We start from the raw sequence: 20,146 nt of genomic DNA, 5'->3' as shown, positions 1-20,146 counted from the left end.
TTTCTGCTGTGCTGCACAAGGTTACTAACCAATTGTTATGAGTCTGGCAAATTAGATCCCTTCGTTCATATGTAATATTAACCTTATTTCTTGCTGCTGCCATTATTTTCTCTCTCTGAAATCTGTGGAATCTAGTGAAGTCTGTATAGGATTTTGTTGTAATGAGTGTTCAGTCTCATTCACAGGTGTACATACCTTTGGGTTTGAGACTATGTCTAAAAAGGGGTCTACCTGAGCAGGGATTGCCCCAAAAAATGGCAAAAGATACAGGGCAGATGTACCTATCATGGAAAATGGTGATACCTAGGCGTTGGTGTGATGAAGCTGGAATGATGAAGAGGCCTGATGCATTGAGGACAGAATGCTGGGGTTGCACAGTCAATTCTGTACTCGAATGTCACTGTGCTATGTCGATATCTCCGAACACGTCTTTCCTCTCTCTACTTTCGTTATGCCACAGTGGAACCTTAACTTGCTCCTCACATATTTGATTTGTTCCCCCATTCAGCCACTTCACAGATGTCATTTCTTCTTACCCTCTACATAGACTTACTTGTCGACATAACATTGTAGTGCCTTTTAAGCACAGATGCAGGCTCTCTGTGTCACTATGCTGTATTTTGAAAGGGTTACTCACCAGTAGAACGTTTTGCAGCTTGATGATTTTTCTGGATTCATATGCTGTGCATTATTTATTCCGCCATCTAGTGGTTGAATCCAACTTTGTTTTGTTTTTTGTTTTTTTAATTTTGGGCGTTGTCGAGCACCATTTGGTGCCAGGTACATCCCCTGTGTGATGTGAGACTGCACCCTGGAGGCTGTTGCGCGTGGTAGCCATCTTCCTATTCTTTTTTCAGTGTTTTAGTCTCTAGTCCTTTAGTGAACTGTTAGAAATATGATTTCCTACCCGTTTGAGTTCCTTGTAGGGGAGGCCGGGTGGGTCGCATGCGAATACAGAAAACTCTTTTAGCTTCAAAACTACTCCTACTGGTAAGTAACCATTTCGTTTTGCAGCATTAATCCATGTCTGGATTCACATGCTGTGCATCAGAAAACGTAGCGGTTTCTCCCTTCGTGAGGACGTTGTCTTAAGAGGAAGACTATGCGTACAGGTGTTGAAGAACCTTTTATCCTATTTCTACTTCCTTATTTATTTGTATGTCTACACAGTAATGTTTGGTGAAGGTGTGTGGTGTTGCCAATGTAGCTGCTGCACATATAGTGTCTATGGACACATTGGCCATAAATGCCAGAGTCGCTCCCTTCTTCCTAGTTGAGTGAGCTGTTGGTTGTACCATTAGTTATTTGTTTGTGGTGGTATAGCATAGTTGGATGGGTTGGACTATCCATCGTGCAATTGTTGCCTTTGTGACAGGCGTTTCTGTTTTAGTACGCGAGTAGGTAACAAACAGTTGTTTGCTTTTACGAGTTTGTTCTGTTTTCTGTAGGTAGTACAGTAGTGCCCTCCTTACATCCAGGATATGGAGGCTTCTTTGCCCTCTTGTTTTTGGGTCCTTGAAGAAGACCGATAGGAGAATATTTTGATTTAAGTGATATTTGAATATAACTTTTGGCAGAAATTGTGGGTTATTGTTTAAAATAACCTACTCCTTATAGATTTGCATGTATGGTTCTTGTATGGTTAACGCTTGTAACTCACTCACTCACTCGTGTAAGGATGTAATTTCAATGAGAAATGCTGTCTTTAAAGTGATGTGTTTGAGATCTGCTTAATGAATTGGCTCAAATGGTTCTGTCGTAAGTCGTGTGAGCAATGTATTTAAACTCCACATGGGAACTGGAGCTGTTCTTGGGGGTGCAATTCTTTTAGGCTTATCAAGAAACAGTTTTATGACAGGTCTTCTGAAAAAGCTTTTGCATGATTTTCTTCTGGTGTAAGCTACGATGGCAGCGAGGTGTACCTTTATGCTTGAGTAGTTGAAGTGACTGTCAAGAAGGTGAGTTAGATTTATGATCACTATTTCTTGTGTATTGATTGAGTTCATTCAGCTTCCATTTTACGGCATGTCTTGTAGTTTGTTTTCTTGTCTGATTTAGAATTTCCATTGTTTGTTGAGGCAAGTTGAGTTGGCCAAACTCTACGTATTCTGGTGCCAGGCCGCTAGGCGCAACGTTGCTGGCTCTGGTGAAAGATTTAGCCCCGTTGCATTGTAAGTAGGTCCTTGTCCGCTCTGATTTTGATTATCTGTCCTTTGGACAGTTCTAGCAGACTTGAGTACCATGTTTGTCTGACCCATTGTGGAGCAATAGAATTAGGTTTGGCCCTGGTTGTTTGGCTTTTTCCAGAACTCTTTGGATTAGAGGTATTGGTGGAAAAGTGTATGCAGATGTCCCTGACCAATCTAGTGACAGGGCATTCCCTTTTGACAGGTGGGGAGGACACCTCAAGGGAAAGAACTGGCATTTATTGTTCTGTATTGTTGCAAACAGGTCTATCTCTGGGGTCCCCCAGAGTTTGAAGATGTATTGTACTGTCTTGTGCTTCAATTCCCACTCATGGGAGCAGTTGTTCTGTCTGCTCAGAAGATCTGATGTTGTGTTCTATACTCCCGGTAGATGAACTGTTTGCAGATTGATCCTTTGAGAAATTGCCCATTGCCAGATCTGTTGAGCTAGATTGCTTGCCAAAATGACTTTGTACCTCCCCGTTTGTTGAGGTAGAACATTGTGGTGTGTTGTCCGTTTGAATCAAGACAGTCTTTGTGCGAATGTGTTTTTGGAACGCTTTCAATGCTAGGAATATTGTTTTCATTTCCAAGTAATTGATGCATTTTATGGAGTCGCGTTTGTTCCACTGACCTCATACCTTCAGCTGTTGGAAATGCGTCTGTAGTGATTGTCACAGAAGGAGTTGGGGTTTTGAAAGGTCTCCCTTGTGCTATGCTGTTGGATGGCCAGCATTGTATTTCTGCTGGCAGCCTATGCGTAACAACCACTAAATCCTCCCAACTCCCTGTGGCTTGTGACTAGTTGTTGGTAAGCCATTCCTGGAAGGGATGCATGTGTAGGTGGGCGTGAGGAATGTTTGGTATGCATTACGCCTTCATGCCCATGAGCTTCATGACTCTCTTCACTGTCAGAGATTGACCAATCCGGTGAGGGGGGTTTCACATTTGATCGCTCGTATCCTTTTTTGCGTAGGGTATGCCCGTACGAGTTGTGAGTTTAGTCTTGCACTTAGGAAAGATTTGTGGAGGATTTCTTGTGCTTTACCGAGTATCCTAATCTTTGGTGCGTGTGGACTGCAGTTTGAATGTGGCTGAGACATGTTTGTTTTGTGTTTGCCCTTATAAGCCAGCTGTCCTGGTAAAGGCAGCCGTGTATTCCATCCTTTCGCAAGTGTGCCACGACTGCGGCTAGGCACGTGATGAAAATACGTGGTGCTGATTTTATCCCGAAAGGGAGTACCTTGAACTGGTAGTGTGTTCCCTTGTGAAGGAACCAGAGACATTTTCTTTGGCCTTTGTTCATAGGGATCTGTAAATAGGCGTCCTTGAGATCTATTGTTGCCATGTAATCTCCTTTTTGAATTTGTGGGATTATTTCCTGGAGTATAACCATTTTGAAATGTTGTGTCAAGATGAATTTGTTTATGAACCTTAGGTCCAGGATTGGTCTTAGTGATAGGTCCTGTTTGGGGACTAGGACGGAGAGTAGTTTTCTTTGAAAATGTCCTGTTTTGGTACCAATTCTATTGCTTGTTTTGAAAAGGTCTTTGATTTCTGAATTTAGCAGTACGAGTTCTGATTTGAGTTCCCGCCTTATTTTTGGTGGGTTTGCTGGTGGTGTGTGTCAGATCTATGCAATACCCGTATTGTAGCAAATGTTATATACTATTGTCTGTGGTGATCTTTCACCACTGTTGTAGGTACTGTGATATTCTGCCTCCCACTGGTGGTGTGTGTGGGTCTTTTCATTTGCTGGAGTCAATTTGAGCCATTCTCTCTTCCTCTAGAGGGCTGGCCTCTGCCTCTTTCTCAAAAAGACTGCTTTGGGTGTTGTTGCCAACCCAGGTATCCTGCTGGATGGCTTGTTTGTTGACCATTTGATTTACCCTGTTGTTGATGTGACATTTGCTGTCCTTGAACAAAGGCTCCTCTTCCTGTGGGGTTTTGTCCGTTAAACCCTCCTTTTTTGAAGGTACCTCTTTGTTGTAGGGCTCCCATGGCTCTTGTGATTTAGTTATCTTTTTTGATCTGTTAGAGAGATTCATCCACTTTTTTTCCAAAAAGTGCCTCCCCTTTAAATGGTCTGTTAATGATGGAGGTTTGAACCTCCTGCTTAAAACCTGATATTCTAAGCATGCCTTCTTCGAGTGGTGCCTGTGCACATCAGTCTGCTGGCAGTGTTTGCTGCATCCAGCGCTGATTTAAGGCATGGGTTAGCAATGTTTTTGCCTTCTTGGACAATAGATTTAGCCCTTTTCTTGTTCTCTTTGGGGAGCTTGTTGATAAGCTCCTCGATGCCATCCCATTCCTGCCGTCAGTACCTGTTCAGCAGGCCATTAGTTTGCGATGCGCCACTGCGTTGCTGCTTCCTTTTCCATTTGTCTGCCTACTATATCCATATGTTCGCTTTCTTTCCCTGGGGATGGTCCACTGTTAGAGAGGGTATTTGCTCTTCTCTTGACCGTGGTAACTACGATGGAATCAGGCGCTGCGTTTCCCTGGATATACTTAGGGTCCTTGGAAAATTGTTTGGACTTCTTTTCAACCCTTGGTGTTACCCCCTTGCTTGAGGCTGGCTCCTTGAAGGCTTCTTTGCCTTGGTCCAGGATGCTTGGTAGTATTGGTCGGTATTGTGTCCCCTTGTTGGTTGGGGCTAGTGTTTCTAAAAGGAAGCATGTCTCTCCCTTTTCCTCTTCGAAGGGAACTCCGAAAGCATCAGCTGCTCTTTTTACTAGGCCGTTGTAGAAGGCTATGTCATCTGGTGGGTATGCCTTCAAGGGATACCAGCAAATCTCCTCCTCTGGGTCTCGGTGTCGAGGTCCTTCCAAGTGTCCTCGAACTTTTCAGAGGCTTCCTCCTCTTCTGGCGCTTCGGTGTCTTCCTCGAGATCTTCATTGCGAGTTTCAGGGGTTAGAGGTGACTCGAGAATCTCTTCTTCCCCTTTGGCATCTTCCTCACCTTCGGCGTCGACATTGTCCGCTTCGGAGATGGGTATCTTAGGAATTCAGAATTCTTTGAGTGAGGCGTAATTTCGGCTTCGAGCCGTTTTATTTTCATTTTGACTTAGAGTGCTCTCTCGGTGTCGGAGACCGGAGATTTTCTTTTCTAGCTGGCGCTTGCCTCTGGTTTTGACGGCATCGCGGTTCCCTTTGGGAGTTCGTGATTCAACCCTTGTTTTTGGAGCCTTTTGCGATTTTCTCTCATCGGTGTTCTGTGGTAGGTTTCCATGGGGTTCCTTCGATCGCAGCTGGCCTTCGATTGCCTTTTACGTCGGCATCAGGGCTGCCTTAGGCTGTGCCTTGTTATCGAGGCCCTTGGGTTCAGACGGATGTGTATGGTGTCTTGCCTTATCCGTCTACTCTGTATCCTTCGTCATCTTTTTGTGGGCGTGTTTTTTTTTTAATCTACCTCATAAATGTGGACGTTCGATCCTTCGTGCGTTGATTCTGCTGGAACTCCCTGGTCATCTTCGTCACTCGAAAAACCTAGGTCCTTAATGGAAGGTTTTTTTTATGCCTGGGACATCGTTCGGAAGTGGGCCTCTCTCTGCTTTCGGCGTGCCCTGAGAGTTTTCAGCTGGAAAACTGCGCAGACTTCACAGTTTTTTTCCTTGTGGTCTTTGGGCAGGCAGCGGTTGCAAACATCATGGGGTTTGTGTTGTGCGAATTTGTGGTGGCACTCTGGCAGAATTTGAAAGTGGTATTTTTCATGGCCCTAACTTGCCATTTGTCGACCTTGATGTCTTCGGCATTGGGGCGGTCGTTCTCGGAATTAAGCTATGCTCACCAGCTGCAATGTCGATGTTGATTTTCCACTCAAAATCTCAACTTAAATCTTCTTTTGGGAATTTTTGCTGACAAACTTCGGAGCGTCCAGTCTTGCTTCCAGACACAAAGGCGGAAAAAAGAATCTGAAGAAGGTAACCACGCACAACAACCTCCAGTGCGCCGTCTAACGTCACACAGGGGACGCACCTGGCTACAAATGGTGGTTGACGATGCCCAAAATGGAAAAAAACCACACAAAAATAATATAAAGACTATTCCGGACCCAAACACTAGATGGCTGAATGATGCACAGCATGTGAATCCAGAAAAGGATTCACGCTGCAAAACAACTTATTCCCAGACAAACTGGTCTGCAGATGTGAATATCTTTCTTGTCTAAAGTTGTGACGATGTTCCACATCAACCTGCCACCTCACCCATCTAAGGAAGAGGGACTCTGTTGGGATCACTGAAGCGAAGAAAGGCAAGCCCGTGTCAAAGAGGGCCATGTCATGGTCGATCATACTCTGCATCAAGCTCTGCTACGCACTCATTCACCAGGGCCAAAGTTGATACCATTGTGCTGGGAGGCGAAGTTCTAGTCCTGGACATCTGCCAAGTAGCTACGACGGTGTTGCTTCATATATTCACAAAGTACTGTCTGGATAACCAGGTTCGCCAAGAAGGGCATTTCACCCGTCCGGCCCTCCACGACTTTTTGATTTGAGCCAATTCAGACCTGCCACGCACTACTAGGTACGGCTTTTGTATCTATTCAAAACGTGGGGAATCTACTGTTAGAAGTCGATTAGAAGAACAAGCTACTTTCCTTTGGTAATGCTCTTTCTGGTCGAGACTAAATCGAACTGCAGATTCTTCATAGACCCTTCCATACACCCCATTCTATGAACTGAGCTTTGCCCATTAACAAGATTACAAATCTAGGTTTCTGCATAATGGTCATTTTTGGGTCTGCGTCTGGGAGCATGGACCGCCTCGAAAGCAACTGATGGCAGTGTGTAGGACTGGTGCCTATATGAGCCCCACACGTCATACCCAGAGTGGAACTGCACCAGGGCGGAGCCTCACAGTGCAATCTACAGGCATGCAGAGATACTGCTACATAACAGCATGGGATTCCATGTTTAAAGGGTACTTTAAAGTAGTGACTGGCTCAGAGTCAAGACTGCCCAGTTCCCGTTTGTGCATTTCTACCCTTTACCAGTTCCTACTGTGTAGATGTACTGCAGATGGAGATGCCAGGGATTATTCCTCGTTGAATGTTGCCACTCTGCCTCAGCCAGCTCTACATATCTTCCTGCCTGAACCTGCATGTCAATGACATTGATCCCACTACCTGGAACAAACTAACTTCTCCATTAGTGGACTCATACCAACTGAGCAGTGTTTCCTATAGTTTACTGCACTGGTATTACATGGATATTGCTGACCTGACCGGAGAAGGCCCCCTCCCAAGGTTTGAACTATGCACCAGAACTGGCAGATGAGCTTTGGGGAGAAATATTGGCCAGTCTTACCAGAACCATGTCTCAGTTTCCCTCTTGCCCAAGAGTAGGATTATGTAAATCATTCATGAGGGTGCTGCTGTGATTTAAAGTCCTCCTCCAGAATAGGACGAAGTCTAGGCCAAGGAATGCTGCTGGTTACTGCTTGATTTCCTGGGAAAGCGAAGTGCCAAACCTGCTGTGGCAAAGATTTGCTGGAAAAAAAACATACAGAAAACAGCTGAGTGGAGGAAGAAATCTGCCAGCCAAGTTGCTTAAAGCTTTGTGAGGATCATGGATTTAGTTCAATACAGGGACATGAGGAAGCCCAAACGATGAGTAGGAGAAAAGAGTACATCTGCCTGCAACTCTTGAGGGCCCTGGGGGAAGTTATGTAATGTTGATTTACAGAGAATATCACCCATGAGGGTATCCAGGCGCTTGAGCATTCATGGAGTCCCTGCATGGTTATTTGAATAGCCAGGTTGTTCGTTTCTTGCAGAACTCAAGAAGTGACGAGGAGGCTCAGATGTGCTGTGGGAGTTTGTTCCAGGTTTTTGGTGCACTGTAATAGAACAAACACCCTTCTACTCTGCTTTTGTGAATGTAGGGGGTGTGTGCGAGAGTGAGCCTGAGCTTAGGTGTCTGGCTGGTTGAAGTGCATTCAGCTGTTAAGGTATGCAGGTCCAATTGTTGCACAAGGCTTTGTATGTGTACACAATGGGTTTGAATTTGCTGCATTTGTAAATGGGGAACAGTGGAGTTGTCTGAGGTGCGGTGAGATGTGGTTGCAACCTGCGAGGTTGAGGATGAATCTCACAGTTGCGTTCTTGATGGTCTGGAGTCTGTGTGTGAGCTGCTTGGAAATTTGGGCATTGAGTGCGTTGCCATAGTTGTTTGCTCATAATGAGTTCTTGCGTGACAGTTCATGAGGTGTTCTGTGGCAGCCATTTGAAGATCATTTGGAGCATGCGTAGGATGTTGAAGCAGGCAGTGCTCACGGCATTGACTTATGCTGTCAGGTTGAGCTTGATGTCCAGGGTGATCATGCAACACAAAAAGATGATGGATGGAATGCTGAACATTGTCAAACGTTCACCCCCAGTCACAGATCTGGGTCGAATCCACCGTTATTTTGCTCATCACGCCATTCCAGTTTGGACCCAGCCAGATACAAATCAGCCATGACACTGCTCCCCAGGGAACAGTCCAGCCCGGAATGTCAGGCCAAGTTCTCCCTGGACCGGAAAACAAGCATCCTGGGACCGGTTTTGGGGTATCACCCCATACCAGCCAGGCTACTTTGAAACCAGTGGTGTAGCAAGCATGAGACCCACATCTGGGTAGACCTGTCCCACTTAGGGTGAACATGCAACACAAAAAGATGAAAAGAATGCTGAACATTATCAAAAATGCATCACCAGTCACATATTTGGGTTTAATCCACTGTTATTTTGCTTGCCATGCCATTACAGTTTGAACCCAGACATATGCAAATCGGCCTTGACCCTGCTCTCCATGGTAACAGTCCAGTCTGAAATGCCAGTCCAGGGTGATCCCCAGGTTTCTGGCGTATTCGGTGGGCACAATTGTTAGACCTAGCTTGGTTGGCCACTGGGTGGCGGTCCCATAGGGCGGCCAAGTTTCTAAAGCCTAGTACTTCCATCTTGTCAGAGCTAAGCTTCAGGCACATACTTCTCATCCATTCAGCTAACATAGTCAGGAAGTTGGTTCTCATCCAATAAGTCGGTGAAGTTGGTTCTAGTGATGTTAGTGTTGCTCGTCAAGGATAGGATGAGCTGAGTTTCATGGCATAGGAAATTATGGTGATGCCTAAAGATCGGATGATGTTAGTGAGTGATGTCATGTAGACGTTGTAGAGAGTAGGGCTGAGGTATAATTCCTGGGGGACTACGCAGATCAGGTTCTTGGACTCCTAAGTGAAGGTTGGCAGTCTGCCTTTTTGGGTTCTTCCCGTGAAGAAGGAACAGATCCATTTGAGTGCAGGTCCTCAAATGCCAATCTCATAGAGTTTTCTAAAGAGACTGTATCCAATGCTGCAGAAAGAATGGGCAAGATGAGGGCCGCTGTCTCTCCTCGATACACAACGTTCCAGATGTTGTGAGTGGAGGCGATAAGGGCTGTTTCGGTGAAGTTTTTTTTTCTGAATCCTGATTGACTGTTATTGAGCAGGAGGTGTAATTCAAGGTGGGTTAAGAGTTGCTTGTTGATGGCCTTTTTTTAATCAGTTTAGCTTAGTAGGGAAGCGGGAGATCGCTCAGAAGTTACTCAGCTAGTTGGGGTTGGTTGACAGTTTCTTGACGAAGGCTACTTACAGTCTTCAGGAAATGTGGCGGATATTATGGAGGTTTTGATGAAGTGGGTGAGGCTGGTGCTGCTCTCATGTTGTAGATGTGGACGGGGCAAGGATCTGTAGGGGGCCCTGCGTGGATGGACTTCATGATCATCGCTGGGTCTTCTCTAGTGAGAGTTTCCCATTTGGTTATTGGGTCGTCTTGGATGGTAATGGGCGGGTTGGCAATGAGATCACTAGGAATTGGTTGGTGTGCAAAGGTGAGGTATATGCTTGTGAGGATGTGGAAAAAGTTTTATAAGTCGTCACAGAGTTCTTGGGATGGGGTGATGCTGTTAACGGAGGCCGGGAGTGTAGTGTAGTTGATGATCGAGAAGATCTCCTTGAAGCTGTTGGCGCTACCTTTGATGCGCTTGGCTAGTTCACTTGCTTGGTGTCTCGAAGTTGCTGGTGGTAGAGTCTGAGTGCAGCTTTGTAGGTATTCTGTCGGTGGTTTTGTGGCTGGCTCTCCATTTTCGTTATAGCTGACTGCAGTGCTGTTTGGAGTCTCCAAGGTCCTCCATGTACCAGCAGGTTTGCCTGTTTGTTCATCTTGCTTGTTCTGTTTGATGGGTGCTAGGGATTCTGCACAGTTCAAAATCCAGTTGTTAAAGTTTGTGATGTATTTGCTGATGTTGTTTGAGGGATTCAATCGATCCATGCTAAGGATGTTGAGCCAGCCGGCTTCTGAGTTTTTGTTCCAGCTGCTGCCAGGTACTTGGGTGGGCGTGTTAACTTGCAGTGTGTTGATTTGGAAGTGGATGATGTAGTGGTCAGTTCATGTGAGCGGTGACGTGGAGATGTGGTTGATATGGTCATTGGTGGTGAAGATGAGATCCAGTAGGTGTTCTGCAATGTGATTTGGTTCTGGGATAACCCGAGTAAGTCTTCTTCCTCAAAGACCTCTGGTGAGCTTATTTCTTCCATGAACTGCCTATGCAGTGTGCCTGTTTTGCCCCTCAATGCCTCCATGAGACATTGTGGACTACTACAGTCTCATCTTGTGACCAGCAGATTGTTAGTGAAGTTGCCAGAACTGTGGGCACTGAATCAGTACCTACATACCATTTGAAAATCATTTGCATGGTTGAGGAGTTCTAGAAATTTTAACCTGCTGTCTCCACCTACCAAGGGAGCATTGTGTATGGTTAGCCATGGCCAGTACCTGGTCCAATGGGCACCTGGCACCACATAAAAACACAGCAACCAGCCTGTGAAGGATTCCTGTGAAGAGGTACTGGACTGATCTCTAGTGTTCCAACACTGTGAACTCACAGCACTGTGTCCTGATACACAGCAGTAGATGCTGTCCCCTCTCCCTCCTGTGAGACTGCTTTTGTTAACAAGACTTTGGTGGGCACTTCAGGGCATATTTGGGAAGTGGGCATGAGGCTTCATGCAGAAACAAATGATACTGCAAGAGCTCGTTGAACTGTATCACTAGATAAAAAAAAAACAGCGCACATTTGAAATATTGCTGCTGACTGTAGGGCACTTTGAAAGTATCCATCAAGGGATACTTTTTATATTTTGATTAACTTGCAATAGGTCACTAACTGTCACCTTATACAAATTTTGAAAACACGGTCTTGTGTTGCTGTTTTGTCAGCACACCCTCATAGAAATGCATTGACTGTTGAACTCAATGATATACACTTTTATAGAGCTTAGTGAATAATTGTTATACATGCTTCTGACCTCTGGACAGGAAGGGTTTAAAGAGGTATGGTTTTCTTGCCCTATCTTATTTTTATGTGCATTACTGTGTGTAATGAAGCACCATTTTGTTTTTTTACAAAGTAAGGCATTGACTGGACATTCAGGGATACCAGCCCTCACAGGGGGTCTTTGCTAAAAAATCTCATTTGAGATAGTGGCATTATTGAAAAAACAATTATTCAGACATCAATTAAAAAAGATCCTAATTGCATTCAAGCCTCCTACCGCTTGAGATTCATAAGCAACCTTTTAACTGTACTGTAAACATATCAAATGCAATATTACCAAGCATTTACATTCTAACTGAAAATAAAAACAGATTAAAGATATAACATGACTATTAACGATAGCGATGTGCTAGTTACAACTTTAAAAGAACTTAAATCCTGCTTAGGATATTTATGGTGGGATAAGAAATACATTTGAGCTTATTTTTGTGCTGTGCTCTTTATTTGGGAACACTTCCACACATAGCCCTAGTTTTCCCATGAAAGAGGAATGACAGCATTGAAACAAACCTTGTCTATTTTGCAAGAAACTAAAATAACACTAACAGTTCCATCCAACATCCTTTTATAAAACCCGTTAAGTTGGAATCAGCAAATGAAAAGAAAAACAGTAGAATCAATGAGCTAGGAATTCAAAGCAGACAAGTTTATCTATATGACGGCAAAGAATAAACAAATATGCATTGTACTCCATATGAGAAACAGCGTAGTACCTAAAATGCACAAATGTTACAACAAAATGGTGGTTTCAGTGCTATGTTTTATGGATTCTCTTAAAACGGTTGTATATCAAACTACTTTTAATCAATTGTTTATTGATTGTGATATAACACAGTTTAATCTGGAAAAATCAACCAGTAACAGAACATAAGGAAATAAACTAATGGCCTAATTTAGAGTTTTGTGACCACAGTAGTCTGCCATAAAGGTGACAGACCACACACTAGGTTTCTCCTGGTGGTGGCCCTATTAATACCCAATGAACTTGGGGCCACTGGAGTAAATACATCAGACCGTCCCCACTATACGGAGTGGACAATCTGATGTACTTTTTTCACTTCGAGACTGTTGGAAAATTTCTGGTGGTTAAAAACAGAAAAAAATAAAAATTACTCGCACACCAAGCATGTCAGGGCCATTAGAATTTAGATTTACAAAAGCAAAATCTCACTTTGGGAGTTTGCTTTGTAAAACACAAAAATTAGCGGAGCGGAGTGATCTGCAAACTTTCAGTGGCTTCAGAGGAGCTGCCATGGTGGGGGCTCCTTTGAGGGCATAAAGACCTCAGCTAAGCCAGCAGAGATCACTAAAGAATGGTGTATGGTAATCAGACAGGGTGGTGGAGGTAATATCTTCCGCCATCCTGGTGGACAGGCAAGCCATGCGTCAAACTCTAAATTAAGCCCGAAGTTTATAAATGGTGCTGTGGAATAACAATGCAAGTCCCCTAGTTTGGAACACAATATTATGAATCTGTATCTACACCATCCATTGCCCGCTGCATTTCAGAAGTCCACTCCACAAGATTTGGACACCACAACCTGAAAACAAGCACACTATAGTAGATAAACACCCATCCATTTGGCCAATGAACGGTGAAACAGACAACACTCCTGGCTGCAATTAAGGCACAAAGTGGAACCAAACAAAACGATGAATGAGAAAACAGAAATTGTACTTTGTCTGCAAACACATGAACTCCAGTAGAAGAAATACCAACGTTGGAAATTGCGCAAAACATATTAAGGAAAAAAGCAAAGTATGCCAGTGCAGCTGTTTGTTAAACCTGCCAGTTTGTGTATGAGTTAAGATCTTGGTGCTAAATGAAAAAGTAACAGGTAAAACATACAGGTGTTACAGTCAAGAGCCCTGCTCTGTACACATATTACAGTCAGCCCTGAATAAAGAATAACACTTACAAACTTAGTTTCAATATGTTTAAGCATTGAAGTGCTCTATATGACTAATTTATTTGTAATGCACACTGCAGAGTTAACAAAGATTTTACTACGTTTTACAGGTTCTCTGACCATCATTTGTACAAATAATGTAAGCTATTAAGCACTGCATATTCATGAAAGTTAACCATTCTCTCTCAAACCTCTTCTATAATTATTTCACTTAAAATCTGTTAATCATCTGCTATTTTAGTAGGAAATTTATTTTCAATTATCAGAAAATACTTGCAGTTTCTAACACAACTAAACTTATATTCAAAACTAGTACAGAGTTTCTGATTAACACTGAAGCATGGACAAAAAACCTTGATATATTATAGAATGCAATATGAAATCAATAACAAATGAATAGAATTTACTTAAAACGATGAAATGTGTTTTATAAAGATACATGAAACATAATTTTAACAATATTTTCTCTGTGAAAAATACAACTATTTGTGAATTAAAATGTACAATTGTATTCTTTCCCACTCAAAAAAAACAATTGAAAGTAAAATTGCTTTTTTCAAAATGGGTAATATAGTTGTCTTCCTTGGTTTTTATTAGAATATATTTTGACACAAAAAAGAAGTCATAAGATTGCACCAACTCTGTGTCCAGTCTTGTGACCAATACAACTGTAGAAAGTCCATACAGAGTAAGAAATTTTAAACCTTAAAATGGGTATCTTAAAAGATGTCACATCAGCTGTTTACATAATTTACAAGATGCAAAATGTCAATGGTAGACAATCAGTTCTTCCTTTGATCCACCTTTCTGGTCTTAACTCAGAGGCAGGAACGAATCACACTTAAAACATTTAAGTGTTATCAATTTTAAAAACAAACTTTCCATTTAGTGCATGCCTTCTCACTTTAAAAAAAAAAAGTTTTTTTTAAATAAAAGTTACCCAATAGTTTATAAAATAGAAAAAAAACATTTTTAATAAAAAAAATTGCAGGGTAAAAAAATGTGGTGTTTATATTTTTTTTGTTCCATTGATGAAGGACTCACTCTTGGCAGCGCCACTTTTTCTTCAGCAGATGAAAATGTCTGAATTTGTGTGTGAAGCAGAGGAGATGCCTAGTAAGACCCTTACAAGGCCTTGGATATCCTGGTATAGCAAACATCAGTTACTTCAGTGCTGTACAAAAGGAGGATTTGGGATAGAACATGACTTTATGAACACCGCTCCTGTACATCACTCAAAAGTTCACCAAATCTTTCGAATAAGGTCTCCACCCAAGTCATATTTTTCATGCACATTTGCATGATTTGCTCCTGTCCTACGTCTTCACTGGTCTTCACAACTGTTGAAATCTAAAAGAAAGATGCAACATTTGTACATTAACACAATTTACAATTATACTATTTCTAAACCTGTTTTGCTATTGTATACAAGAAAATACTCAAATTTCAAACCATTTTGCTGATTAAGTTACTATACTTGCTTTTCATTGTGTTTGTCTTGGTTAACATCTTGAGTCTTGTGAATGTTTATATTACAAATGTAGTTTTATTTAAATTCGAGATTAATACAATATCTCTGCGTGTCAATGCAGTTAAATACCCTGATATATGTATATACATTCACTGAAAAAACCATAGGTTTTAGGGAAAGTTAGTTAGTTGGACATTTCACTCGTACAAAACCAGAGAAATTGCCCTGTTATAGTTCGTTCAGCTAACTATAACTCGCGCCCCCAAAATGCACTACTGATGACATCACATATTACATCAATGATGACATCACTGATGACATCATCCAGTGACTGTGTGTTTCTGTAAAGTTTAAATATGTTTAATATATAGGAAAGGCGTATTGAAGAATGACTGGGTGTATAAGTGTCTGAATGGATGATTGAGTATGTGCGTGACTGAGTCTATAAGTGAGTGATTAAACATATCTTACTGAATGCATGGGATAGTGAATAAACTGTATATCTGTATCCGTCTGTCTGTTGGTGTGTAAGCGGCTGCATGGGTTTGTGAATAGCTACATGAGTGTCTATATGAGTTATTGATTGGTTGTCTGAGTATCTGTATGGGTGCCTGAGTGTTTGTGTGTGTGGGGTGTGTGTGACTGTGCATAGATGTGTGAGTGGGTGATTCCCTGGGTGCATGGTTTCAAGAGTGCTTCTGTGATGGACTGTATGGGTGGGTGAGTGACTGTATGGGTGGGTGAGTGTGTGTATGGGTGTGTTAGTGAGTGAATGTATATCTCAGTGGTACATGTGTGAGTAACTACATATGTGAAAAGCAGAATATATGTATGATAGAGTATATAAATGGCAATAAGTGTGTGTGTGATTGTGAGAGTGGCTGTATGGATGAGTGCGTGCTTGTATCAGTGATTGTATAAGAGCATAAGAATGTGCTAGTATTTGTATGAGTAATTGAGCTGGTGTGTGTATAACTGTATAGGTGAGTAAATGGCAGTGTGATTAATTATTTGCATGACTGACTAGGTGTGAGAGTACCTGTATGGATGAGTGGCGATGTGTGAGTGTCTATGTAGGTATATGAGTGCATATGATAGTCCTGTACTGAGTGACCATAAGTATGAGTGACTGTTCGGGTGAGTGAGTGGATGTGTGTGTAAACCTAAGAATCAGTGAGTGGGTATGTAGTTACTGGTGTTGGAGTTTCTATGGTTTTGAGAATGGCAGCCTGTAATTTAGAGTGGGTTTATCAAAGCTTATATCAGGCTGTGAGAAGATGCATCAAACTATCACATGGATCATGTGATCAGTGATGTCATCCGTGATGTCACTGACCATGTCATGAGTTATGTAATAATTGACGTCATCAGCAGTGCATTGTGGGGGCGCAAGTTATAGTTAGCTGAACTAGCTATAACAGGGGAATTTCTCTGGTTTTTGTACGAGTGAACTGTCCAACTAACAATAACTTTCCCTAAAATCTATGGTTTTTTCAGTGAATTTCTAAGGTTTTTTAATTGCTAATTTCTAACTATAACACGCCTGAAACCTATGATTTTTTCAGTGAATTTCAAAGGTTTTTTAAATGCTAATTACTAACTATAACATGCCTGAAACCTATGGTTTTTAAGTGAATTTCTAAGGTTTTTTAAATGCTAGTTTGTAACTATGCCTACAGAGGTAGGACATGTGAAGAAAGAAGAAAAGAAACGCACAGAAAGAAGCACAAGAAATGCAGAAAGAAGCAACAGAAGTCCACAAAGACGAAGAAAAGAAGCAAGACATGTGCAGAAAGAACCAAAAGAGGAGCAGAAAGAGGCCTTGTTGCAGAATCATCCTGTGCCCACAACTTCTTCAGACGGGTACTGGTGGTAACTGACTGACTAACCAGGCCTAGAGCCAGTGCAATGCTAAAAGACACATAGAATACAGTGAAAACACCTACGTACACTAGGGAACACTATGCGTTTGGGTATCCCTGTGATTAGCATTACCTCCTCTGTAAGGCTCTAGTACATAATAGGGGAGGGGGATTAAACTACCTCTAAGTCAGAGGTGCAGAAAAATGCTACTTTAACTAGTAGTTGCGTTTGCAGAGTGGTGGATAAAGGGTGCTGGGCGTCTAACCAACGCTCAGGAATTCCGCTGCGTTGGACTTACAGGAGGTACCAGCAGGGATTCTTGGCCCCCAAACTCCCTCAGGACTAAATTGGACTTCATCCCCCATCCCGTAGTCTGCCACGAGGCACGTTTGTAGAGTGGTAGAGAAAGGGGGCTATGGCCTCCGAAGACGTCTTGGCATTCCCACTGGGTGGGACTTACTGGAGGTAACAAGAGGAGTAGTTGGCCCCCAAAGACATCATTGGGGGCCAACTTCCTAAACTATTACATCCAGTCAGTCCCACACAGCAGCATTGGTAAGTACTTGTACCAAGCAAAGCCCACTTTGCCCACCACTCTACAAACGCGCTCCCTGGCACGCTCTTGAATGGGGAATGAAGTCCCCTTCACTGCTGCAGGTCCTTTAGGGGCCAACTAGCCTACCCTTTACCTCCAGTAAGCCCCACGCAGTGGGATTGATGAGAGATAGACAAAGGCCATGCCCCCTTTCGCCACCACTCTACAAACACGCCCCCTGGCATGTTGTAAGTTGGGGAATTAAGTCCCCTTGGATCCTGAAGGTCCATGGGGTCCAACTAGCCCACTAGGTACCTCCAGTAAGCACCACAGAGCTGCATTGCAGAGAGGTGTAAAAAGGAGAGTGGCCTGGACCACCTCTATGTAACGCAGCCCTGTGGCGCTTACTGGAGGTACCTGGTTGGCTAGTTGGCCCCCAGGGGCCCTCAGGATTGAAGGGGAATTAATTCCTTAACTTAAAACGCGCCACAGGGCTTGTTTGCACATATGTCACCTCAGGCCCCACCCCCTCCCTTCACCACTCTGCAAACGCACCCTGTGACGCATTTTAAGATGGGGGATTAAGTCCCCTTGAATCCTGAGGGCCCCTGGGGTCCAACTAGCCCACCAAGTACCTCCAGTAAGCGTCACAGAGCTGCGTTGCAGAGGTGTAAAAAGGGGCGTGGCCTGGACCACCTCTCTGCAATGCATCCCTGTGGCGCTAACTGGAGGTACCTGGCAGGCTAGTTGTCCCCCAGTATTGAAGGGGAATTAATTCCCCAATTTAAAACGCTCTACAGGGCGCGTTTGCAGAGTGTTGCTGGGAGAGGCAGGGCCTCTGGCACGATCGCGTCTTCTTTTTCTTTTTTAGTAGCGGGCTGCGTGGCCCCCCTGCTTTTCCCTTTTTTTGGGCCCTGAGGACCCCATCCCCCCCTCCCGTGGCCAATTATTTTTTTTATGGAGGAGCTGTGTGGCCCCCTCGTGAGGCCTCTATTGGCCCCGGGGACCTCAACCCCCATGGCCGACCTTTATTTTTTTATTTTGGCGAGTGGGGCCACGTGGCCTCCCTCTTGGGCCACTTCTAGCCCCGTGGACCCCATCTCCCGGGGCCGGCCCTCTCCTTTGGGGACCGTGGGGGGAGTCCCAATTCTCCCACGGTCCCGCCGGCTCCCCGCGTCCAGCGGAAGCCGGCATTGCTTTTCCAAATGAGGAGCTGCTAACGTGCAGCCCCCCCTTGTGGAAAAGTAATCTGCTTTGCTTCATTGAAGCGATGAAGTGCAGGCGGCTCCCGCCCGGTCATTGCAAACAGCAGTGTGCCGGGGGTAGGCACCCCCGGACACTGCAGGAGGGGTGGCTGTCCCCAGGGCCATCAATGGCTCTGGGAGAGGGGCCGCGCTGCCCCCACTTCCATCGTCTGCACAGCCCTGGGGAGATGGTGCCGCCCAGGGCGTGTGGGGGCCCCCCCCCACAAGTGTATGTATAAAATAATTAGAGCCCAGGGGGTGGAGGTCCATGGGGATTGGGGGGACCTTGGAGGCCCCCCACAAAATAAAAATAAGAAGCCTCCCTGGGGGTTGGCGGTTCCTGGTGCTGCAGGGGGTGGGTTGGGGGGGCGTGCGCCCACGCAAATATTTATGGAAAGCCCCGGGGTGGTGGTCCCCGGGGCTGCGGGGGCCCAGGTTATTGAATGCCCCTGGAACTTGGCCCACCCGGGGGCTAAATAATAACGAAGCGCAAAAAAAATTTGGCCAAAATTCGTGCTGGGTGTGCGTATCTCGCAGATTTTGTTTTTTTTGTCCCTGGAGGTCCTTGTGGGACCCCCTGAGCAGGCCTAGGGGGTGAGGGTGTTTCTACCCTGCCTCCTTTTCTTTTTTTTCACCTTTCTTTCCCTGTTTTCTTGTGTCTCGGTTCCGAGGCACAAGGTGGCTGCCAACACTTCCTGGCTTGGAGTGTTGACAGCCAATTAGAATAAAGCTTGTGGTCGGGAGGGTGTGCGGATCCACTGCGCCTCTACATATCGATACTTTTATTTTTTAATTTTCTCAGCAACTACTGAACGGATTTACACCATTTATAAAAAAAAAAGTCTCTTTCTGAACCAAGGGCTACCTTTTTGTCAAATTTGGTGTAATTCTATTCAGCAGTTCAAGCTGTAACCGTGTCTAAAGTTTCCTATGGGAATTAACATGGCGAAAACACGTGTTGGCGCCCCCTTTTTTCTCGGCCCCCGCTTACCCAATCACCCCGAAACTTTCCTTATTTAGGAGCTGACCGGAGCGCCCTACGAGTTTTTAAAATTTCGCGAAGATTCGTCACCCAGCACCAAAGTTATTGGGAAAACAAAAAAACACTTTTCCTATGGAAAGTAGGTCCTAACTATAACTTCCTACTGGCGACCGCCAGTAGGATAGATATATATCTATATATATATATACACACACATATATATATATTTCAGAAAATGTAGGATGAACTCTCTTAAATAACCTATTTACCTAATAATACAAGAAATTCCTGTTAAATGTCAACATAAAGATGGTCACACAGTAAGCTCTTAATACATAAATTACTTTCTTTTCATGCTAAATGTAGAAATATATATTTGAGCAGCTGAAATCACCGACATTTTGAAAAACCCTGTAGCCCCTTTCTAGCAATATCTCTCCATAAAGAAAATGACAAGGAATCATTTATTAGTCCACCTCCTTCTTGTTGAATGCACGCAACAGTAACCCTGGTTGAAATGAGGTTTGAAATGGTACACAGTAAGCAATCCAAGAAAATATGGCAAGAGGAGATAAACAGTGATCCTTATTTTAAGTATGA

At 43.8% G+C, this 20,146-nt stretch overlaps 1 protein-coding gene across 3 annotated transcripts in view; it reads right to left on the bottom strand.

The window, feature by feature from the left end:
• Positions 1-12,161: 12,161 nt before the first annotated feature.
• Positions 12,162-20,146, bottom strand: part of QSER1 (glutamine and serine rich 1) — a 1,012,913-nt gene continuing 1,004,928 nt past the window's right edge. For all 3 annotated transcript variants that reach the window (XR_013608715.1, XM_078680856.1, XM_078680858.1), the window contains one exon: positions 12,162-14,801. Coding sequence is in view for 2 of the 3 variants with exons in the window: in XM_078680856.1 (XP_078536982.1) it covers positions 14,661-14,801 (141 nt within the window). In the remaining variant the exon portion in view is untranslated. The remainder of the gene's footprint in view (positions 14,802-20,146) is intronic.

This window comes from Lissotriton helveticus, chromosome 3_1, assembly GCF_964261635.1.
Source record: "Lissotriton helveticus chromosome 3_1, aLisHel1.1, whole genome shotgun sequence".
Taxonomy (NCBI): domain Eukaryota; kingdom Metazoa; phylum Chordata; class Amphibia; order Caudata; family Salamandridae; genus Lissotriton; species Lissotriton helveticus.
The sequence above is the reverse complement of the archived record's forward strand: the minus strand, read 5'-3'. Positions and strand labels throughout refer to the sequence as shown.